Source organism: Carettochelys insculpta, chromosome 9, assembly GCF_033958435.1.
Source record: "Carettochelys insculpta isolate YL-2023 chromosome 9, ASM3395843v1, whole genome shotgun sequence".
Lineage (NCBI taxonomy): Eukaryota > Metazoa > Chordata > Testudines > Carettochelyidae > Carettochelys > Carettochelys insculpta.
This window is the reverse complement of record NC_134145.1, coordinates 29690760-29713086: the sequence shown is the minus strand read 5'-3', so window position 1 is coordinate 29713086 and position 22327 is coordinate 29690760. Positions and strand designations below refer to the sequence as shown.

General features: G+C 44.0%; 1 protein-coding gene across 3 annotated transcripts in view; it reads left to right on the top strand.

Moving 5' to 3' along the window:
- DDAH1 (dimethylarginine dimethylaminohydrolase 1) overlaps positions 1–22327 on the top strand; it is a 166379-nt gene that overhangs the window by 124393 nt on the left and 19659 nt on the right. For all 3 annotated transcript variants that reach the window (XM_075002229.1, XM_075002228.1, XM_075002227.1), the window contains 3 exons: positions 5526–5625; positions 6824–6897; positions 7531–7650. In XM_075002229.1, coding sequence (XP_074858330.1) covers positions 5535–5625; positions 6824–6897; positions 7531–7650 — 285 coding nt within the window. In that variant the 5' untranslated portion in view covers positions 5526–5534. The remainder of the gene's footprint in view (positions 1–5525; positions 5626–6823; positions 6898–7530; positions 7651–22327) is intronic.

Genomic DNA, 22327 nt, shown 5'->3' with positions numbered 1-22327 from the left:
TCTGATGTGCAGTGAAAATCTTGTTCATTCTGCTCAATACACTGGCGAAACTGTTCAAGGCTATTTAATCCATTGAGAATAGCGTTCTGATCGTGTTAATGAAAGTCTGGGTTATCTACCGCACAAACAATTCCTCTTGGGAACCTGACTTTCCAGGCATGTTTGCTTATGAATCAACATGTTTACCAATATCCTGGTTACTAGTTTCATCTGCTTTTCTTCATATCCCATGTGATAGTCTTGTGCATATTCTCCCCATCTAGGGAGGGTGCAGGGAAGGACTAAACGTAGCATAGGCAAATCTGAAACCCAGTGTCCTGAAATGCCTAGCTTACCTTGTGACAAGTTTTGGACACAGTTGGAGAGGGTCCAGCATATGAAGGTCATCTTATCACTTGAAGAGGCCTTGTTTTATCTGGATGTTGCTTACTAATCTTCTACAACAGGGCCCTTCAGAATGGCTTTATCAACAAAAGGCCAAAAACAAACTCCACAAAAAAAACCATTAACTTGCATGGATCTGGAAACCACACAAGCCGTATTTTTTTGCAGAATATGGAACTCACAACACTGAAGCACCACAAGTCTGTAATTTGACTCCATATCATTCTGTAACAGGTAGGAAAAAGGTGCAATTTATGATTTGTGACAGTAGCGTCATGGCTTGTGTTGATGTGTAGTGACAGCTCTGGATCTGTTCAGTCTGGGGTAACATTTATCCCATGCTACCACATTCAACACCTTCTGTCAGTCACACAGATTGCTCTCTAATTTCTTGTCAGAAGTCCTGTCTGATTCTGGTGCCAGCAAGCTTCAACCGCTATAGCGTTTCTTAATTGCCCTTGATTGCACTGTACTTGGACAGTTGCCCTTAACACCAATTTGTTGCTCTCTGGATTAATAGGCATGATCTCCACACCCTTAGATTTGATTGACTGATTTGGCAGGAGGATCAGTGAACCACAGTTTTTCAGGGATGAAATATAGGAGCCTGCTCTGGGGGCCCAAGATACGCAAACATGTTTATGGGAGAAAGGAGTTAAATGCCTCCTGTTCAGGGTGGATAAAATCAATTCTTTTTTAAATTTATTTAAATCGGATGTTGTGTGTGGTTTTGTTTTTTTTTTTTAAATCATCAAAGTATTTCTCATTTAAAAGTAACTGTTTAAAATTTAATTGTATCACAAACATGTTGTAAAAACACATAGGCTGTGGCCACCCTTGGACAAAACTTCGAAGTGGCCATGCTAATGGCCAAATGGAAGAATACTAATGAGGTGCTGAATTGAATTTCAGTGCCTTGTTAGGTTAGCATTTTGCACACTTCTGGCTGCGGCACTTCAAAAGCTCTGCCTTTGAACACATGCGGCTCCACAGGAGGGGAGGGGAGGGGAGGGGAATAATGGGATTTCAAAATGTGCGGGGTCCTTTCGGAAAGGACCCCCATGGAGCTGTGCCGAGCTGCGCACGTTTGAAAGCAGTGCTTTCGAAGTGCTGCAGCCGGAAGTATGCAAATCCTAATGAGGTCCTGAATATGCAGTTGTGCCTCATTAGTATTCTTCAATTTAGCCATTAGCATGGCCATTTTGAAGTTTTGGCCAAGTATGACCACGGCCCTTGGGTACGTCTACGCTAGGAACTAACTTCAAAGTTAACTCTGAAGTCAAGCACTACATTGAAGTAGCCATCAGAGAGTCTATGCACATTTTCCCTTACTTCGAAGTTAACTTAGAAGTAGGGAGCCGAACTTCGGAGTCCTTACTCCATTCCTGGGAATGGAGTAGTACCCTAGTTCAAAGTTTAACACTTTCTTAAAGACAGGGAGTTAACATATTGCAAAGGATAGGGACAGCATAGAAAGGAACTGTGGAGTGGACTAAAAAGAAAAAGGGAAGACACTGGTCTCATTCGCTCACTCTCAAAATGGCAAATGTGTCAGATGTAATCGGTGCAAGATGATGATGCAGGGCCTAGTTACACGGGCTGCTTCAGGGCTAGTTCCTCCAAGGGAGAAAGTTTGAAGATCTGCTGCATTCGTGTAGCAGTGAAAAAGGATTTGTGGAGGAACATGATCAAAGATATAGGGGCTGGTGTGGTGGCATGGGAAAGTAATGAACCAGAAGAAAAGAAACCAGCTGGAAGGGGTAGCGGAGGAGAAGAACAAGGCCAGTGAAAACTGGTGGGCAGGGAGTAGGGAATGGAGAATAAAGCAAAGAAGTGGTACAAAAGAAAAAGGGTGAAAGGAGGCTGGATACTCAGGGTGGAGGACACCCTTCCAGGACCTACCAGAATTTAGTGACCCAGGTCTTGATGTTAATAGTAGGTAGGTGCTACTACCCCTAATTTACATCTTTAATGGCTCCTGATGGTGTGGGTTGCTGCCCTGCAAGCAAAGAAGGTCCGAGAGGAATTATTACAGGCCTCTACAGCAGTTTATTCAGAAGGAATTACACCAGCTGTGACGGTACATCAAACACATAACGTTTTATGTTAGACAAAGCAATACGTGAAGAACAATACATTTCCCCAACAGAGAAGGTCGTTATCAAATGATCAATGACTGACATTTGTTTTGTTTGTTCTTTTTAGCCCTCTGGTTTGTCCCAGTTTTTCCTCTGACAAGCTCTTGGCTGCCTTGTGGTTTATAGCCCTACTTGAATCCACAGAGCAGAGTTTCTGTAGTAAAGTTACCATGACTAGTTCTACTCATGCTCTATTTTGTAATTTATGTATATATTCGATACTTACTTCTGCATGGGCCCATGTTCACTGATCCATAGGTCAATCATTGATCATACCTGCAGTTTTTGCCAGCTGTTTATCCAGTTTGCTTCTGCTTACAGGGCCCTTGCTTCCAAGATCCTCTACATCCATCCAGCTATTTAAGTCGTGTGAAATTACACTCATCATTCGTTCGGTATCGTCACAACAGTTTGGCACCATCCCGACACTCGATGTCCTGTTTCTCATGGAACCTACTTTGCTGAATTTCCAGAATGAACACTGCTCTAGGAGTGTCTGTGCCCAGCCCTAGTTCTGCAAGACCTGTGTCATCTTGTGGAAGCTTGATGGTTTTTCGGTTGTTACAGTTTTGGAAGTTAATTGAGACAGCAAGCTAACCATAGATCTGTAACCACAGAACAGAGGTCAGGGGAGGGAAGATTGGAAGTCTGGTGTACTGCCCTCTGTAATCCCATGCTATGGGTATATTTAGTTCCTCTCTCTGCCTGTGACTTGAGTCCTTGTGTGCTTCTGTTCTTGTGCCAGAGTAGCATTGTACTGAGCCACAAGTTAGTTGGTCTGTTTCATTCTGGCATGTAGGCGAAATCTACATGCCATTGTGTTGTGTATCTTAAATAATGCCACACCTGCTATTTCACCTATAACAAGTTTCTCCTTCATTTGGACCCCTTCTGCACATAGTGCTTTCTTGGAAAAGACTTCCATGCGTTAGAGGCAAAGGAAGAAGTTCAGTATCTAACTATGGTGCTTGGCCATTATGGTAGTGTGCAAGAAACTTATGAAACAAACATTAACCCACCTATTTTACATTTATTTTAAAAATACCACAGGGATCCAACCCTCCCCTGTATATTTAAACATCATAGGAGACTGAGGAATATTAAGCACTGTATTTGAAGCAGGTACGCGTCTCCAACTAAATCTTTGACCAGCTAAACAAAAACTACTGTTCCTGGGTGCAGCATTTAAGTGCAGCATTTCAGCCTGAGTTTCTGAACTTAGAACAGATATGTTAATGTGTGTGCTGCAGAACAGATTCCAGCTTCTGGGTCTGAGCATTCCAGCCCTCAGTGCATGGAACTCCCAGGAGACTCAGTGGAGTTCCATGTGCAGAGGTTTGTGGTTCCTTATGTCTCAGAAACCAGTATGCCCAGTTATGTTACCTGCAGGTCTGGTGGCCACAAATGCATCATAACTGACTTCTCTCACCCCAGACCCCCAATGCAGGAAGAAACCCTGTTTGCTGTAGAGCAGCTCTGTGCTATTCTTATGTCACAGCCCTGATGTAGGGATAATGGTCAGGGAAGAGTGGGCATAGCTGATACATCACTACCTGCTGCTATTCTCAGTTGCCAGACCGGACCCTTTGGGGTCATGGTAGCTTGAATATAGGTTACAGCAGGTTGGAGGCTTCTGTGACTTACTTGAGGGATCACCCCTGAGCTTTGGATCCTGTGCTGATTGCAGTTTGGCAGGACCCACAAAGAGGGGCCAGTGTGTTTTTCTACTGTCCCAGGACACTAGAGAAAGATGATTATAGGGGTTCCGCTTCAGACAGTAGCTACAGGTTGAGCCATAGCCAGTGACTGGGAACTGGCAGAGGCTGGGGATGCTGGCAGGAAGCTGGGAGGAGCAGTGGCTGGGGAGCCAGCGAGCAGCTGGGGAGCTGGATGGGCAGGGAAGCTGGATGAGGAGCAGCGGGAGGTGGCGGGGCCAAGGATGAACCGCCAAGGAGAGGTGGGGCTATGGGGGCCTGGGAGCTGCCAGGCAGCGGTGGGGTCATGCTGGCCAGGGTCAGGAAACTACAGCCGGGGCCAGGAAGCCTGAGACTGTGGAGTGGGAGCTGGGAACGGGAAAATCCCTGGTCTGGGATTGCTCTGCCAGAGCTCTTGTTCGCTCCAGGTCACATGCAGGGTCGTCCTCTTGTGTTCCAGAGCCCTGTGCAGCCTGAGCACCTGCGCTCTCCCTCCCCCACCATCTCTTTTATGTATGCATGTGCCCACGTAGGGCTGGGGGAGGCAGGAACAGCACAGGGAGGCTGAGGGGGCACAGGCAGAAGGGTGAGCGGTGCAGCTCACCAGGGCTGTGGTCCAGGAGATTTGGGTCTCTGGGGCGTGGCACCAGTGAAGGGAGACGCAGAATTCAGCAGCCAAGGCCGAGCAAGGAGCTGGGGGATTCAGGCTGCTGGGACCGGGATGCAGGGTGGTGGTCCAGGGGATTTGACTGCTGGGGCTGGCCAATGGAGTGGGGAGCCAGAGGATTTGGGGTGCCAGAACTAGGCAGAGGGGTGGGGGAGTCAGGGGCCTCCTAGGCCAAGAGGTGGAGCGAGGACTGGAGGGCAAGGGACTAGGCCTGCTTGAATGTTTTCACTAGGCATAGGGCCCGACTTAATTTGGGGCCCAGTCATGCTCTGGGTAAGCCTAGGCACCCTCTGGCCACAGGAAACCTCTTTTGTAGCATGGAGAGGTTAGCGCGGGAGAGGTACTAGTGCTGACGTGCTTAGTGGGCACCTTCTAACCCTTCTTAGTGTCTGAACATAAGAGAGTGACTCACCCGCTCATTGTTTCCACACACTTCGCGTCCCGGTCCATGCTTTCGACCCTCCTGAGGGGATTCTGGGATCTGAGATAGAAAACAGACACTCTCCATCCCAGGAGATCCTGTCTGAGAAACCATCACTGGGCTCCCTCTTTCCTTATTTTAAACTTATGCCTATTTTTGTTTTATTGATGTGTTTAATGGTTGAACATGGATGAAAGTCTAAACTACTTACTTTTAAATAGGTTGATGCAATGAAGAGAGCACTTGAAAGTCTTAACCTCAACATTGTAGAGATGACTGATGAAAATGCAACCTTAGATGGTGGAGATGTCTTATTTACAGGTACAGTATTAAAATTATTTTACTCATCTTTTTTCTGGCTTGCATGGAAGATTTAACATCTGGTCTCTATTAATAAATATTATATTTTACACTTCTATAACTTCTTTATTAGGTCATTTGCTTACCCAATGGCAGCATGGCACTTCTGATTGCGCAATGTCTTTTGAATGCAGAACTTTCTGATTTAATGCAGAATAAGGAAGTAGCAGAAGACACAATTCAAATCGTGTGTCATTAAGCCTTAATCAGTTTGCCTAGTTGGTAACGTATTATGTAGCAATCAAGTTATTTTCATAATTTTTGTTACTGGTAGCCATGTTTGTACAGAGCTGTTGGTGGAAATCACAGATGATCCAGACATAATTGTAGTTGGCTCATCGAGTAAATAACAGTGCGTTTTTAGTTTATGGGGAACATAGACTTGCATGCTAGATGTTGCACAGAAGACAAGTGGTGTTGCTACTCATGTTATTTGCACGAACAAATTCAAAGATACCGATGCTCATTTTTACATAAACACCTTATGCATTTTCTTAGATTGGCTGAGTGTATATTTGCCCTTTGCCTGTGATAAATTAAGCTGTTTATTTTGATTACCATCACGATAAAGAGGTTGCTTGCCTTACTCACAAGGAACAAGATTATTTCAGACTAAGCAAACCAAAATAGGCATTTCTAGTATGTCACAGATCTCAGTATCTGTTTTCCTAGCACCTTGAAGATAGCTGTGTTTTAAAATCCAAGAATGGAAGAAATCTCAGAGGAGGAATAGAAGGTCAATTGGTGACTTACTAATCCACCCTAGCTGTTGTCTCCATTTATCATATGACCATTGCTAAGGTTTAAGGGAAGGGGAACTGTTTGTATGTATAATTTACAGTAAATATCCTTCACCAGAAGAGGAATTTGATTAGAATCAACTTCCAATTGTAGGTTGCATTTAAAAAAAAAAAAAAAAAAAAAAAAAAAAGCTACATTTCTAGTTTAGCTTGATGACTGGATTTTTTTTTAGCCACATTTAAATCTCGGATTGATAATTGTGAACAACTTTATATTGCATCACCTCCATCTCAAAGTTGGCTTATTTTTAAAACTTATGTGTTCTGATATGATTGGTGGCCGCGTATTTTTTGGCCATTCAAATAAAAAATCGTCATTAATTTTGTCTTCACTAGTCTTTGTAATCTTTTCATTTCAGGCAGGGAATTTTTTGTGGGCCTGTCAAAACGGACAAATCAACGTGGTGCAGAAATTCTGGCTGACACATTTAAGGTTTGTACCCTTGTTCTACAATAGGACATTCTGCTATCTCTGGCATAGACAAAGGGATTAAACTACAGTCCACTGAACCAAGTACATTAGCCAAAATGTGCAGAAATAGATACCTAAAGTCAGGCTTCTAAAGTGTATCAATTTAGAATTATAGGCAGTGGCTTGAAATATAAAAAGGCAGATCACCCAACTGTTCCATCAAAATCACGGATCTTCAAGAGCAGGTAAAGGAAATGGAAAGTTAAGTCAGTTCTGAGGGACTAAGCCTGTGAGTATGGCAATGCAAGGTCATTACTATTTCCTATCATTTTAGGCCTGCCTTTCTTCTTCTAGAGAAGCTCAGCAACATGCATGAATGTGTTCTCACTTGGTTCTTGAAGAATTTTTATATAAATAATGTTTAAACGTTTAATAGTCTTATTTTCAGGTTTACAAGTAGTGAAAAACTGCAATAGTTCTGTTCTGATCCTTGATACACAAGGCAAGCCAAGACAGCCCAGAGGCGTAGCCACTTTACTTCCTCAGGACATGCAGATGAGCTAATTTGTAGAGGAGCTAAAATTGAATTAATACAAATATGGAACTGGTACTGATTTAGAGTATTTACTCTGAACCTTCCTTATTTCTACACAGGATTATGCTGTATCCACAGTCCCTGTTCATGACTCTTTGCATCTGAAGAGTTTTTGTAGCATGGCTGGACCAAACTTGATTGCCATTGGTTCAACTGAAGCAGCGCAAAAAGCCCTCAAGGTAAAATGTGCGGGCAAATGACCTGGGATATATGACTAATTTTACTTTTGTTTTAAGACAAGGATACTTGAGTGTAAAATAGATGTAGTGTCAAGTAGAAGAGGGAAGTAAATACACCACAGAGTCCTGCATGAGCAAAATGCAGAGATTAAAACTCGATTAGAATATTTTCCCTACATAAATCATAATAATTATCAACACTAGCTTCCAGAGTTTCTACAAGCTTGTTCCTAATGCAAGGGGATGTGTTTTGTTCATTTGTTGCATGGGATAGGTAATGGGTAGAAATGAACACCTGAGACTTTCACAGGGAAAGAGTTGCCTAAGTTCACTGACTTCTTGATTTTTTTCTCTCTTGAAACATAAAATTCAGTGAAAGAATTTGAGGAAGGAGTGAATGTGGTCAGGACAATGGGATAAGACTTTTTTTTGGCGGGACCATGGGAGCGATTGGAGGGAAGACTGTTAGACTTCAGAAATGTCTGAGGCAGAAGTAAAAGGTTGAGAGTTTGGATGTGAGGAGAGAAGATAACTCCAAGGATGAGGAAAATGGTGAAGTTTGTGAGATGGAGGAGAGAAGGTTGAACAGGTGGGAGCATGCAGTCCTATCCAGGGAGTGTGAGATGAAGGAAGCAAGAAAGATGTGTTCAAGGGGAAGGAAAAGTTTAGGTTTCTCTTTCAATAAAATTGCACACTGTGCTGACACCTAGCTTTAAGATATGGACAGAATAAAATAGGAGCAGGTAACAAGCAAATGTGTCGTGCCAAGCCGAGAGAGGAGGGACATATTGGATTTCTGGCTCCCTTTCTCAAAGTGGACACTAGTAATTCTTACCAAGCTGATAAAAAGCCTTTTGTCTTGAAATTTTAACATGAGCCTTTTATTGCTGTTTCTGCCTTCCTACCCTAGATTAAAGTGAACTTGATATACCTATCTCATAGAACTGGAAGGGACCTTCAGAAGTCATTGAGTCCAGTTCCCTGCCCTCACAGCAGGGCTTATCACCATCCCTGACAGATTTTTTTTGCTCCAGATCCCTAAATGGCCCCTGAACGATTGAACTCTCAACCCCGGCAGGCCAATGCTTGAACCACCAAGGAAGTTCAAGCACTAGGCTGAGCCCATCGCTGCAATTCAGTTGCAGAAGGGTAAGGTGGCTTGTTTTACTACCAAAAAGTGTTTCATTTATCACACCAACTCCTTATTCAGTTATCATCCAGAGACTCCATTGCCCTCCCCGGAGAGGCTCCCCATCACAACCTGGATGTTAAGAGGTCTTTCATCTTCTGTCTGAAGTAAACTAAATGACTAACAAATCTCCTCCTTTTTTAAATGTGACATTTATATGCATAGTCAATCCATGTCCAAAAGAATTATAGCTAAAATGGGTGTCAGACAATGTTTCTCGTTCTTATTCCTTGTCAGGAATGACTTTTCAAGGTCCCCTCAAGGTTCATTTGTTCAGTAGCCAACGTGAGCCCGAATGTGCAGACTGCTGTTGTACTGATTCTCTTGAAATAACAAATCCAGACTTTGGCTTGTCAGTATTAAACACAGCTACTTCCAGGTTGAGAATAGCGTGATGAATATTATAACCCACTCAACTACAAGATGTTGTAGTCCCAGCTCTCTCTCTCACCTTTTCGGGAGGAACAGGAGGGTGTGAAGGAGGTGTCCCTTTGTTTAATAGTATTGGGAAATAACCATAAGTCCTGTGGCACCTTACAGGCTAACAGATGTTTTGGAATATAAGCTTTTGTGGGGTAAAGACCCGCTTCATCAGATGCATGAGTGGGGGGGTTTCACTCATGCATCTGGTGAAAGGGGTCTTTGCCCACGAAAGCTTATGCTCCAAAATATCTGTTAGTCTTTAAGGTGCCACAGGACTTATTGTTGTTTTTTGAAGACACAAACTAACTTGGCTACCTCTCTGACTATTGGGAAAGAAATCTTAATTTTTCTCTGATTAAAACGTGGCTGGCTTTCGTCTTAGATTTATGGCTTTTTTGTATTCAATGGGGTAACTTGCATGCATAAAGTTAAACGGGTGCCTAAGCTGAACACTTCGGCGGCCTTCCAGGAGAGAATCAGGTGCCATCAGCTCATTGGCAGAGCACCCACAGCAGCCGACAGTGGGCAGCATGGATTTCCACTGGTGGTGCACATCTGCGCATGCCTTAATGCACATAACAAAATTTATTCTGCCTGTGGATGGAAAAAATTGGAGCAAACTAACTAGGAGTGGAGGGCGTGGGGCTGCTGCCCTGCATGCTGAGGTCTCTGCTGCTGCTCAATGATCTCAGCTGCCAACCTTACACACCAGGAAGCTCTACTGCCTACCCTGAATGCCAGGGGTCTCTGCTCCTAGCCTCAGCTGGGTATGAGGGGTTAACAGGGTGAAGGGACTGGATTTCAGCATCCTCCCATTCTTAAAAATGTTCCAGTGCCACAGTGCCCAAGTCTTGGTTGTTTCAGAGCCATGGACTGTACAGTCTTTGGGATAGGAGCTATGGATGTCAGAGTTGCACCAAGTTCAAAGTCTTTGCAGGATCAGGGCCTGAGAGACTTTTCCTGCTTATTCTTGTGTATATATTTGACACATTTAATGTTCAGTTTTTATATACTTCCTGCCAGGGGACATGCCAAGAGCTTTAAACTTTCCAGGAATATGACTGTTGTTACAACTGGGTGGAAAACTGTTTTCCTGTCTCATGACAATTTGAGATTCGGGGGGGTGAGAATCGCCTTCCAAATTGGAACTGTGTCAACTCAAATTTTGGGGAGCTAAAAATCAAAAGAAGCTATTAGCTAAGACCCATCAAAACAGTTCTTTAGTTGCAGATATAGCTACCTTAAGGTTTACTTGAAATTCATTTTTCTGGTCGAAAGGAACCTGATCGTTCTTCACTAATGTAGCTATATCCCCCTCTGCTGAATCAGCACCAGAAACTGCCTGGCACCTGCTGGTGAGGCAGCCTTCTGTTTTAAAGGTTTAACTGTGGGCACATTCCAGACCTGGGCATAAAGAGTAAATCTGTGAGATTTGCTAATGTGTGAAGAATTTTTCTGTTCATAGAGAGTCAGTTTTAAAGTTACTATGATTAGCATATTTTGATTCCAAAGACACACTTCTGTGGTTTTGTAGGCTCTGAAGTTCAAAGATACCAACATTCAAATGAGTCTGGTGTTACCCTGGCGGTAGGCCTGTGCTTAAGTAACTTGCCTCATTTCTTGTGAGTATGACTAGGAAGGTTGGTGGCTCAATAGATGAGAAACAAGATGTCTGAATTAGCAGAGATGGTAGGGAGCACCCATGTACTACTTAAAATAGACAAAATAAGCCTGGTGAGTAAAATGAGGTAAAGAGTAGGTTGTGTGTGGACAGAGTTTGCTGTACTGGGGTTGAGTCCTGTGTAACATGCAGTACGCAATGTCTGTGTAAACGTATGTAAGAAAAATTTTTTTCTGCAGCTTTGGATATATGGTGCGCCCTATATCCACTTTCCACATGTAAATCTAGCTGAAGTGTAGGTTTGCTGTGTGACATGTTAAGAAATCTTGTCAGCTCTGTGATGCTTTCCTATCTTAGCCGGATTCTCTCACATCCAGCTGAGTTTGTTGAAGAACACCCCCAGGTATTTGCCTGAAGCTGCAGCTTGTGGCTGTTGCAGTTACTGCTGAAGAGACAGCCAGACATCACCTCTCCCTACTCCCTTTGCTGGATCAGGGCCAGAAAGTAGCAGCTGGAGAAGAAGGCATAGAGACAGCAGTACATGACAAGGGATCCAGAGCTGATACCAGGTGGTCCCATCTATCCGAATAGCCCCGTGAATCCTGGCAGCCTCTGCACATACCCTAGCGCTCTCAGGAGCTCCAGGTGCTTCTTAACCCCAGAGATAACATCATCTGCTCACCCAGCAACCACGCAGTTTCCCAGACTCCTCCATCCCATGCAAATAGCCACTACCTTATGTTTGCATCTCAGTGAGCTACCCCCTGCTGATACTCTGGGCCGGGTGTGTGACTGCAAGCTTAAATGTATGCTTATAAGCTGATTCTCCTTCATTTGCATAAAATGTCACATGGAGCAGAAAAATATTTACAAAACTAGTGTCAACGTGGAATATGTCCAGTGACTGGACATAGATTATAATTTTTCAGTTAAGCAAAACATGTTTATCTCAGCGATAGATGGAGCGATTTGCTAAAACAGCTTACACCTACCACACCCCACTTCATTTTCTGTAAAACCAATTTAAAATGGCTTCTGCTGCAGTGTGATGACATACCCGATTCTCTATCCCTAACAGTGGTGCCTACGTGGAGTGCTATGTAAATTCCCCCATGTGAGTTACCCTCTATGCCCTGTCCCAAGTAATCCAGCTCCAGTTCCAAAGGCATCACAAAAAGCAGCCTGATTAAATTTTACAGATACTTAGCCATAGCAAAATACTTCTTTGGGCCATTTATAAACACTAACAAACTTCAAGCACAATGCTGTTTACCAACATTTCAATTTGAACTCGAGCCAAGGCTAATTTGAGTACTCTTCAGTTTGATTAAAGCCATTTGCACAGCTCTGCTAATCATATTGCAGTGCATCAGTTTCGTTAGTGAAGCCAAAATACATTTGTGGATAAGATGATAGAGACTGATGTTGTTAAATAACAGCCATGTAACTATTAACAACATTTCACGTACAGCAAACTGTAGAGTGTTCTTAATAGAAAGGGATGATGCATTATTAAGGTTTTCAGAGGGTTCTAGCAAGGTAACCTAATATTTTAAAAAAAAAAAAAAAAAACACCTGGAAAATATCTTTTTCAGAATTGCTAATCATATTGCATTGCATGGTACTGTTTGGTATGAGAGGTTTAGTAGTACAGTAGACCACCTGAGTTGCATGTATCTGGGTTAACACGACTGAGTGACAGGGAAACTAACCAGCCACTTCCAGGAGTGCTGCTGCACTGGTCAATTGCCTGCCCATCCACGAGTTGCGTGAATTTTGACTTATGCAGGATTGTGCATGATGCAATCGCCATGTACATTGCGGGTCTAGTGTGTATACGTTTTGAGTATGAGAATCAGCATTGAGACATATTCCCATGTAACGACAGACTATTCTCCTAAAATACTGGGACATAAAGAAGCTCATACAGGTATACCTTATAAGAAAACTAAAATAATCATTGCCACAACCATGAATTGAATTGAAAGCATTTGAGCTGAGGCAAGAGTTTTCAAACCTGTCCTGAACTGAGGCAACTAGGTCCTTTTAGACACCTGAATTAAAGATACTAATGATGCTGAATCCCTCTGAGGATTCCAATGGGAACTGTAGCACCTGTTGACTGTAATACAGTCAATGCTTTCATCTGCAGCAGCCCCAGGACTGGGAGGTTGCTGGATGTTAAAATATTATGGGTAATAGAGAGGAATCCCTTCGCTGCCAGTTCTCTGACAGCAGTGCTCCCTCCCTGAAGCCCTCGGCGGCCCAGCACCTGGAGTGCTGCCTCTGCTCTTCACTCCCTGCTAAGGTTCAGCAGCTCAGGCCCTGGCCTGCAATGCCGTACAGGGGGCTGGCGCACAGCAGAGGGGTGCTTGCCCCTTCTCTCCCCCGCCACACCAACCGGCAGCAGTTGCTGAGTGGCCCTGGAGCCTCTGCAGCCCAGGGAGGGATGAGGAGCAGCGGATGAAGCAGCCTCATCTCGGCTCCCCACCCTTGTCCCAGCACCAGTCCCTTTTTAAGAAGAGGCAGCGGCATCGATGGCTCAGAGCATCGCAGGATCCCTTCACCACCTCTGACCAGCACAGCCCCCCTGGAAGAAGAAATTAAAGTGCCAGGGTAGCGCCTGGTGACAGTTACAGTTAATGCTGGTTATTTCAGAATACTGGCTGATTGGAATATTGGTTAAAACAGAGTTTACTGTAGGCTTCATCAGTGCACAGCACATCTGAAAACCAGGCTGTCTTTGAAGCTAGTCCTGCAGGGTGCTGTGGGCAGACCCAAGCTAATTGAAATAAATGAGGATTTTGCACTTCTTTTAGTGGGCTTTAAATGAGTACATTTTAGGATCAGGCCATTTGTGAGCTGTTTAATTCTCAATTTATTTCACTAGTTTTTTTTTGTTTTCTAAAGCCTTATACTCAGAGACAAATCACATAAGTAAGGAAACTCAATAGAAAAATACAAAAAACTGCCCATATCTAAATAAATACCCACCAAACTCTTCAGAAAGTCTTAAGTATTTCATTTTATTTTTCACAGTTCTGAAAGATCTCAGTCTGGTCTCTGGACCAAGGGTTGGGGGAGTGTCTGTCTCTCTCTCTCTCTCTCTCTCTCTCTCTCTCTCTCTCAAAATTTTGGCCTAACATACTCAATGAATTCATCCTAGTTCTTATAACTAACAAATTTGGTATTGTCTATTCAAGTCTGGCATCTGTTGTTCATAAATAATAAACTTAGGAATTTTGAAACAGGAACATGCAAGTTCAGTCTAGTCTTTCAAGGATGCTATGATGGTAACAGAGAGATAGTTGGACGAATTCCTTTAGATGGAGATGAGATGATATGATGTTACATACAAAATCCTGTTAAAGTTAAATTTACAAAATCAGGTACGGAAGGGTTCTCTTCCCTTGTGTATCCTAACAGTATTGACCTCCTCACAACGGTGGTCTGTGGTGTATCCAGAAGTAACATGCGAGCCTGCTGGGTTCATAACATCCTCCTCTTACAACCCTCTTCCTCTTACAGTGTCCAGGCTATGCCCTGGATGAGATGGTGTTCCTGTAAAATAAGTAGTCTGTGATCGCATATCATCATCCTTATGTACAATGAGGCCAAACTGAGATTCCAGGGAAACCTTATTTCCAGAATTTTCTAACTTGTAAGTTGCATGACTTTCCAATGTACACATTCCCTTAACCTTAATGTAGCATGTGTTTTTAACATGGATTCCTGGTTTTTAATAATAGACTAAAACCCCATCGTATGGAAACGTGTTGACTCCTTCTGAGTCATTAGCTGGATCTGGCCCCAGAACTTCCAGACCGACAATACAGACATCTACTAACAGACAGCAGTAGTGTTATCTTTTGTGGGCCAGTGACTAGGGAGGGATGTAAAATGCATTTTGGAATATTGGGAGTCAGGATTCCTGGGTTTGAGTGCAGTCGCAGAAGCAGAGTGTGACTATAGTAATAAAGACTGCAACCGGCCACCTCCATAGATTTGACATGTTCATTCGGAAAGCCAATGGGACTAAATAGATGAAACTTGAGTCATTCATACTTGGGCATGGAAGGATTAGATACCCTCAGTAAATTTGAGTTTTATCGTAAACCTCTTTCACTGTATGTACACAAATGGACAAAAAATACTCCATGAATGATAGAAATTTACAGTTAAGAAAATATGCCAGTCGAGCTTGGTAGTCTGATTTCAGACTATTTACTCTGTATGTTTTGATATGTGACATTTGCAATTTGTGTTTTTTGTAATTACAAAGCTTTACCTTTTTGAATCTGTGGCTATCATTAGTTCTCAACTCCCCATAAGTCTTCGCAACTGAAAATGTAAATTGGTAGATAAATTTGAAAGTAAACATCACTACTGCCTGTTGAAATAAAAATTGAATTCTGCCAAACCTAATCAAATAAAAGACCTGGGTTCTGTTCCCAGCCATTCCAGAGGTGATGATCTCTTAGGTGTCATATGTAAAGTGTGGGAAAGTGTATTTCCTTCCAGTTTAAAGGAACAGTCTGAGGCCTTGCTCAGTAAGGTCTCTGCAAGCACTGGTAATACCAACGAAGGAGAAGAGCCATGACTAGAACTCATGTCTTCTAGCACACCTCTCCGTTCAAGATGCAGGTCTAGCATTACTCCTGCTGTGACCCATCCTGAGTTCAAGTTCTGTGGGGTGCTGAAACTATGCTCAAGGTAGATGAGACTTCAGCAGTATGTCTCTAAAAAGCTCTGAAAATATGGCAAATAGACGTTTTAAAAGGCTTTTAATTTTGCCAAATCTTCCTGAATTTTTATCAGTAAAAGGCCATTCTTTAACTCCAGCAGCAGCCCCTTCCAAGTTTCAAATTGCTCCTATAATAAAAATCATCAGCAAAACATTTTGGGGAAAAAAAACTAACCCATTTCTCAGACATGGCCAAAGTGTAATCACTGAAACCTTGCTTAAAAAACTCACTATGTGGCAGAAGACAAGCAGGGAGTCTTCTATTTGAATGAGTTTGGCAGAGTTACAAACTGCTGAAAAGACGGGTGCTAGAACAATTTGGCTGTGTCTACACTAGCTCCATGCTTCGAAGGGAGCATGGTAACTAGGGCATTGGGAGACTATTAATGAAGTGCTGCAGTGCATATGCAGCACTTCATTTAGCTAATTCTCCCACGTGGCAACTTCAAAGTGCAGGCTCGTGTGTAGCTGTGGCTAACACGCCGGTACTTCAAAGTGCCTTTACTCCTCAGTAATGCAACCATGCAGTCAGCTGTTCCTCTTGTAAGCCATATTGGGGAGTAGTACTCTGTAGGACACTGCTCCCTGGGCTCCTACTTGGATGCCACTTCTTTAGCTTGATGGTTTACTTTTTCTTTTCGCCATTTTTCCCCCACTTTAGAAATCCAGTCCTAGAAGCAAAATGATGGAGCTGTGTTTGAGCATCTATGGCAGTGCAGTTGGTTTCATTTGAGTTAAGGATGGAAAAGTTAGCAAATAGATTGGCTTATGTTTGTTAGTTGGGAAGTGACTTTTCGAGCTGTGCTATGCTGCCTTTTCATAACTGATACTTTACCTCGAGCAACAATCTTACTGGAGGGACAGTATCTTTTTGATGGTTTTTGTACTGTAATATATATACTTGGGCAACTCTTAAAATTAGTGAATTAAGTCCCTTGAGTTTAGAATTCTGTAATTTGTCATATCTTACAGGTAGGGCGACCATATCTCCCTGTCCCAACTATGGGACAGGGAGAGATGGTGGGAGGGGTGGCTCCTCCAAGCCCCAGAGAGCCAGGAAGGAGGCGGCAGCTGCCCATGCTCCCCAGGAGCCCCGGGGAAGCAGCAGCCAGCACTCCCCAAGCCTTGGGGAAGTGGCAGGTGTTCATGCTTCCTCAAGGCTCAAGGAAATGTCGGGGGGTGGGGAGCGGTGACAGCCCAAATATGAGACAGTTCTTCCCTTTTAAAAAATAAATAGGGACTCCTTTTTGGCATCCCAAATATGGAACTGTCCTGCCCAATACGGGATGGATAGTCACCGTACTTGAAGATGCCTGTGTGTGAGTGCTGCTTGTGAACTATGGAACGGCTGTGCAGGCTTTAAGATAAGACAAATGCTGCAAATAGACAGTAAATCAGGAGTGACATTTTGATCATGAGCTCTGCAAGCTCTGTAAAATGGAGAACGTGGTTATTTGAGCTGCAGTTGAAAAGTAAGAGGATGAGAAATTGGATGAAAAGGCAGTAGGAGAAGTTAACTGCAAAAACTGTTGCTGCTTGAAGTTTCTCTCAGCTGAAGTATTAACCTCTTCTTGCTCTGCCCAATGCTCTTTTCAGCATGCATTTCTTTCAAGGGGGCCAGGATTTCACCCTATATATTGCCCCCCATCTATCATTTCTCCACCCCCAACCAAGAGAACAACTTTGAAGTAAATTGTTGTAACATAAACAAAATTCTCCTAGTTCCTGGGATTTACGGTCTTGTGATTACGTCTCTTGTATAACTGACAGGGCCTCGGCAGCGTGCCATTGTTGACAAGCAGAATCCTGCTCTTAATCATTGGAGCAGAGCTGCACTCAGTTGTGCAAATACTAGCAATTTGCTAGTATTTATGTGCTATGCAGGTAACTGCAGAATAGGGCCCCCAAGTGGCAACTTAATATTTCATTGTTCTGACAGAATAGCAGATACCTCCTGGAAAATATTAAAAACAATTTATTTAGATAAAAATCTTCTAATACTGTCTTTCTAGTCTCTAATTTTTAGTAATAAGATGTTTGCATAATAACTGGGACTCTTATTCCTTTTGCATTAATCATTTGTGCCTTTTCTTATTCCCCACATGAAGTCATAATACTGTATTTACGACATTGCCATGGGTTGCTGTGGAAATGATTACAAATACTAACAGCCCAAAGAGAATGACTTCAGGTAGGGATTAAGCAGCAATTGCAGATGTATGCTGACTTTTGAATAAATGTAGCAATGATGAATGTGCTTGGTGCAATAGAGAGAACAACAGACAAACTGCTTCTAACTATAACAAATAAAAATAATTTCACGATATCTGCTGTTCTGAACATTATTCATAGAATTTTGTGAACTCAGCCTTATTTTTCTCTAGGATTTTCTTTTAGCCTATCATCAGTTACTCTGGGCCTGATCCTAAAGGTATTGTGAATCTTCAGCTCCTCTTGGGCTACGTCTACACGTGCAGCCAACATCGAAATAGCTTATTTCGATGTTGCGACATCGAAATAGGCTATTTCGATGAATAACGTCTACACGTCCTCCAGGGCCGGCAACGTCGATGTTCAACTTCGACGTTGCTCAGCCCAACATCGAAATAGGCGCAGCAAGGGAACGTCTACATGTCAAAGTAGCACACATCGAAATAGGGATGCCAGGCACAGCTGCAGACAGGGTCACAGGGCGGACTCAACAGCCAGCCGCTCCCTTAAAGGGCCCCTCCCAGACACAGTTGCACTAAACAACACAAGATACACAGAGCTGACAACTGGTTGCAGACCCTGTGCCTGCAGCATAGATCCCCAGCTGCCGCAGAAGCAGCCAGAAGCCCTGGGCTAAGGGCTGCTGCCCACGGTGACCATAGAGCCCCGCAGGGGCTGGAGAGAGAGCATCTCTCAACCCCCCAGCTGATGGCCGCCATGGAGGACCCAGCAATTTCGACGTTGCGGGACGCGGATTGTCTACACGGTCCCTACTTCGACGTTGAACGTCGAAGTAGGGCGCTATTCCTATCTCCTCATGAGGTTAGCGACTTCGACGTCTCGCCGCCTAACGTCGAAGTTAACTTCGAAATAGCGCCCGACGCGTGTAGACGCAACGGGCGCTATTTCGAAGTTGGTGCCGCTACTTCGAAGTAGCGTGCACGTGTAGACGCAGCTTTTGTGTCCCAGTTCTTTAGTAAGAGTGGATGCTTAGCATCTCAAAGTTAGACACTCATTGTGTGCCAGAATGCACAGTTCTTCAAAAAAAAAAAAAAAATTACCATGAGTTAAAGCAGTATAATATTTAGAACCTTTTTTAACCTTGAGAGACATATCATTGACATATCCATTGTATTAAACTTAGTGGATGTGACTGAGTTTAGACAAGTCCTGGACAAAGTGGTCAAACACCTAATGTTCCCTCTAATCTTCTCCATCCGTGTGGGGATTTTTTTTCCATCCATGTGCAGAATTCATTTTTACGTGCACCGAGGCACACAACCTAGCAGTGGACACTGCTGCTCAGCTGGACTGCATTTGAATCTCTCCGGAGTGGCTGCATAAGCTTACAGGGAACACTGTGCAGGATCTTTAAATATGTACTTGTGACCAGCAGAGATCTTGTCAGTCTGTAAAAGTTAAGATACAAGCTATAGTGATTGAGGGAATAAGCTTGCCTCCCATAAACAGAAAGTTGGTTTTTGTTGTTTTTCTGCTCCTTTGCTTTCCTCTAGTTTTCTGAGCATCGGCTTCCCTTTTCTCTTTTCCCAAAAGACAAGATGTTCATCATCCAGATTCATTTATTAAAAACAGCAAATCTAAGTCATTTCCTTTTCCCTTCCTCAAGAGGTACCCTCTGCAGTGGCCCCTTGTGCAACGTAGATGGTGGCATGTCAATGTGACCTCAGTGCAAGGTTTTTGAAAGGAAGGTGAAGCAGTGCTAATGAGCATCAGACATTACCAGTTACGTTTGTGAGGATACTAAGATTTTCCTAGTTCAGGAAAGCCTCTGCAATGGAATGAACAAGAGGGGAGACTTCTTCAAAAACTAGGATATGTGGAATGTGTGGCTGACGGGATGCAGGAGTTGGAAACAAAAGACTAGTGCCTAAGAATACTGAGAATATTTATCAGAGTCTTTGAAGGGGTTTAGTAATTTGTTTCCAAGAGGTGTCTGTTTCTACTGCAATGTATGCTGTGTATGACTACCAAGTCCTGTTGATGCAGCTTGGTCATCATTTCTAGTGCTGTGTCTGAAGCATGGGACTCTTAAAGTGTCATAAAATCAAGGCATGGAGTGTGTAGTTTTCCTCAGCCCGCTCCACAGCTGTTGGTCTGCCTGGGATGTGACACTGCTGTTCTCCATTGTATTCTTCACCACTGCATTTCAGAGTGCCTCTATGCTGTCCATTAGGACTCTCATTTATGTGGAAGGACAAGTACCAAAGCTTCAGTGCAGCTTATGGAGCAGACCAAACTCGGTTTCCTTCCTCAGTGTCCCAAACTCTGGTACGGAACCTTAATTCCCTTGATTTTTCCAGCACACTGCTTGTTACTGCAAGGGAAGCCCATTTCAGCTATTTAATATGGAATCATAGATGGCTACTGGAGCTAGCAGGCCATTCCTATCCCTGTACTGGTGGAGATTGGTACAGTGAGGGACAACACTAGCTCGGGGGTAGCCAACCAGTTAGGGACTAAGAGCCACGGATAGAGTGCAGAGAGCCATGTATTATGTATTATCTATCTCTATCTAGCTAGATAAAAATAAATATATACTACATGGCTCAATGCCCTCTCCCTCCTCCAGAGCCAAGCACATCTAGCTCCCTTCTATAACCCTGTCCCCACCTTTCCTCCAGAACAGGGATGGGATCCACAGACCCCACTTGCCCCACAGCAGGAGGGGCTGGGAGCCAGAGCCCTCTGTCTGTCCTGTGACACTAGTAGGTGGGGCAGGGGCTGGCTGAAGCCTTGTGGCAGCCCCTGGGAGCCTGGGCTGTCCACCTTCCCTTGTCCAGCAAATTCTCTTGTTCAGGACTTGTCAGGTCCTGAGCATGCCGGATAAGGGAGGTGCAGCCTTTACAAGGCGACCCCAGCTTCATACCTTTTTTTTTTTTTTTTTTTTTTTACACATTATAGTGTGTGTGTGTGTACACACACCCATAGGCCACTCTCTGTTCAAGGGCTAGCAAAAGAAAAAGGCACAGATCCCGATTCCTAATATCATGTGTAGTTAACATCCCTCCTAGTAGTATCTACTGGATGATAACGAACAGCAGCTGTTGCTAGTTATTATTTCAGCATAAGTGGTAAGTCTGTTTTGTGGATCCCTGATGATGACCCCTGCGGAGATCATTGCACGTTAGACTTTCCATCTCTCATTCTTTTTTTTAACCTAACTGAAATTACATACCTAAAGGCCCTGCGTTAAATAATACTAATGCTGCAAACTCAAACACTGAAAAGTTAGGAAATGTCAGAATTAATGTTGTCTTGGTAACCTCAAATCAACCTCCTTCTCCATATGCATTATGAGGCATTCTTTAATTACATTATCATTTATCTGTTTGACAGGGTTCCTTCCTCACTTAATGCATAGGATGAACAAGGTTGCAGGAAGAGAAAGGATGGTTCTTCTTCGAGTGGTCCCCGTGGGTGCTCCACAGTAGGTGTCAGGCTCGCCCTGGCGCCGCAGCTCGGAAAATCTTCAGCAGTCTCCGTCGGGTTGCGCATGCGCCGATGCGCGTCGGCTCTTCACGCGCTTATGGTCACGTGCGCGATCCGGTCCCCACCAGTTCCTTCTCAACCGCTAACGGCTGCAGACGGAATCCTCTCCGGCTCCAACGCCTGAGACAGATAAATCTTATTTTTTTCTCGTGTTAATAGTTTTTAACAGTTCATAGTTAGCAGTTCTATAGTTATTATAGTTAGTTACTCTGTTAAAAGTTGTTAAAAGTTAAAGACTATCTTAAAACCGCAGCGGCCGCCTCCGGGCGGGCCTGCTGCTTTTGTTTGTCGGCCTTCAAAGGCCAACGGTTATTAACATCACCTAACAGACTGTTAAGTGTGCTATTAGCACCTAAGGACTCAGAGTTAAGTTTTAACAATGCCATTCCCCGGCTTTAAGAAGTGTGAATCTTGCCGGGAGGCCATGCCTGCTTCGGATGGCCATAGCAGATGCATACGGTGCCTTGGGGAGACGCACGTTCCCCAGAAGTGCTCCCATTGTTCCAAGTTGACTAATAGAGCTAGAAAAGATAGGGAAATGAGGCTGAAGATGCTGTTAGTTGACAAAGCACTTCAGCCTGCCTCATCGGAGGCAACACATGCGGAGGGCTCTTCGGGATCGCACAAGAGGAAGGCTGCCTCTTTGACCTCCTCTGCGCAGAAGAAAAGAGCCTCGCCTACTCGATCCCTGCCCCTTACTGTTGGGAGCGGGACGAGTGTAACAAAGGGCCCACGCACGCTGGCTTCCTCCACTGGTAAAGCCACGGCACATGCAACCACTCAAGGCCCTGCAGCTACTAGGGAGATGGCACCGAGAGCCGTGCGGGCACTAGTCAGTCCGGCACCGGCTACTGCGGCACCGATCGAGACTTCCCCAGAGGCACTGCAGACGACGGCACCGAGGACATCAGCACCGGGATTGACGGCACCGAGGACGACGGCACCAGAAACAACGGCACCGGGAGCGGTGGAAATCAGC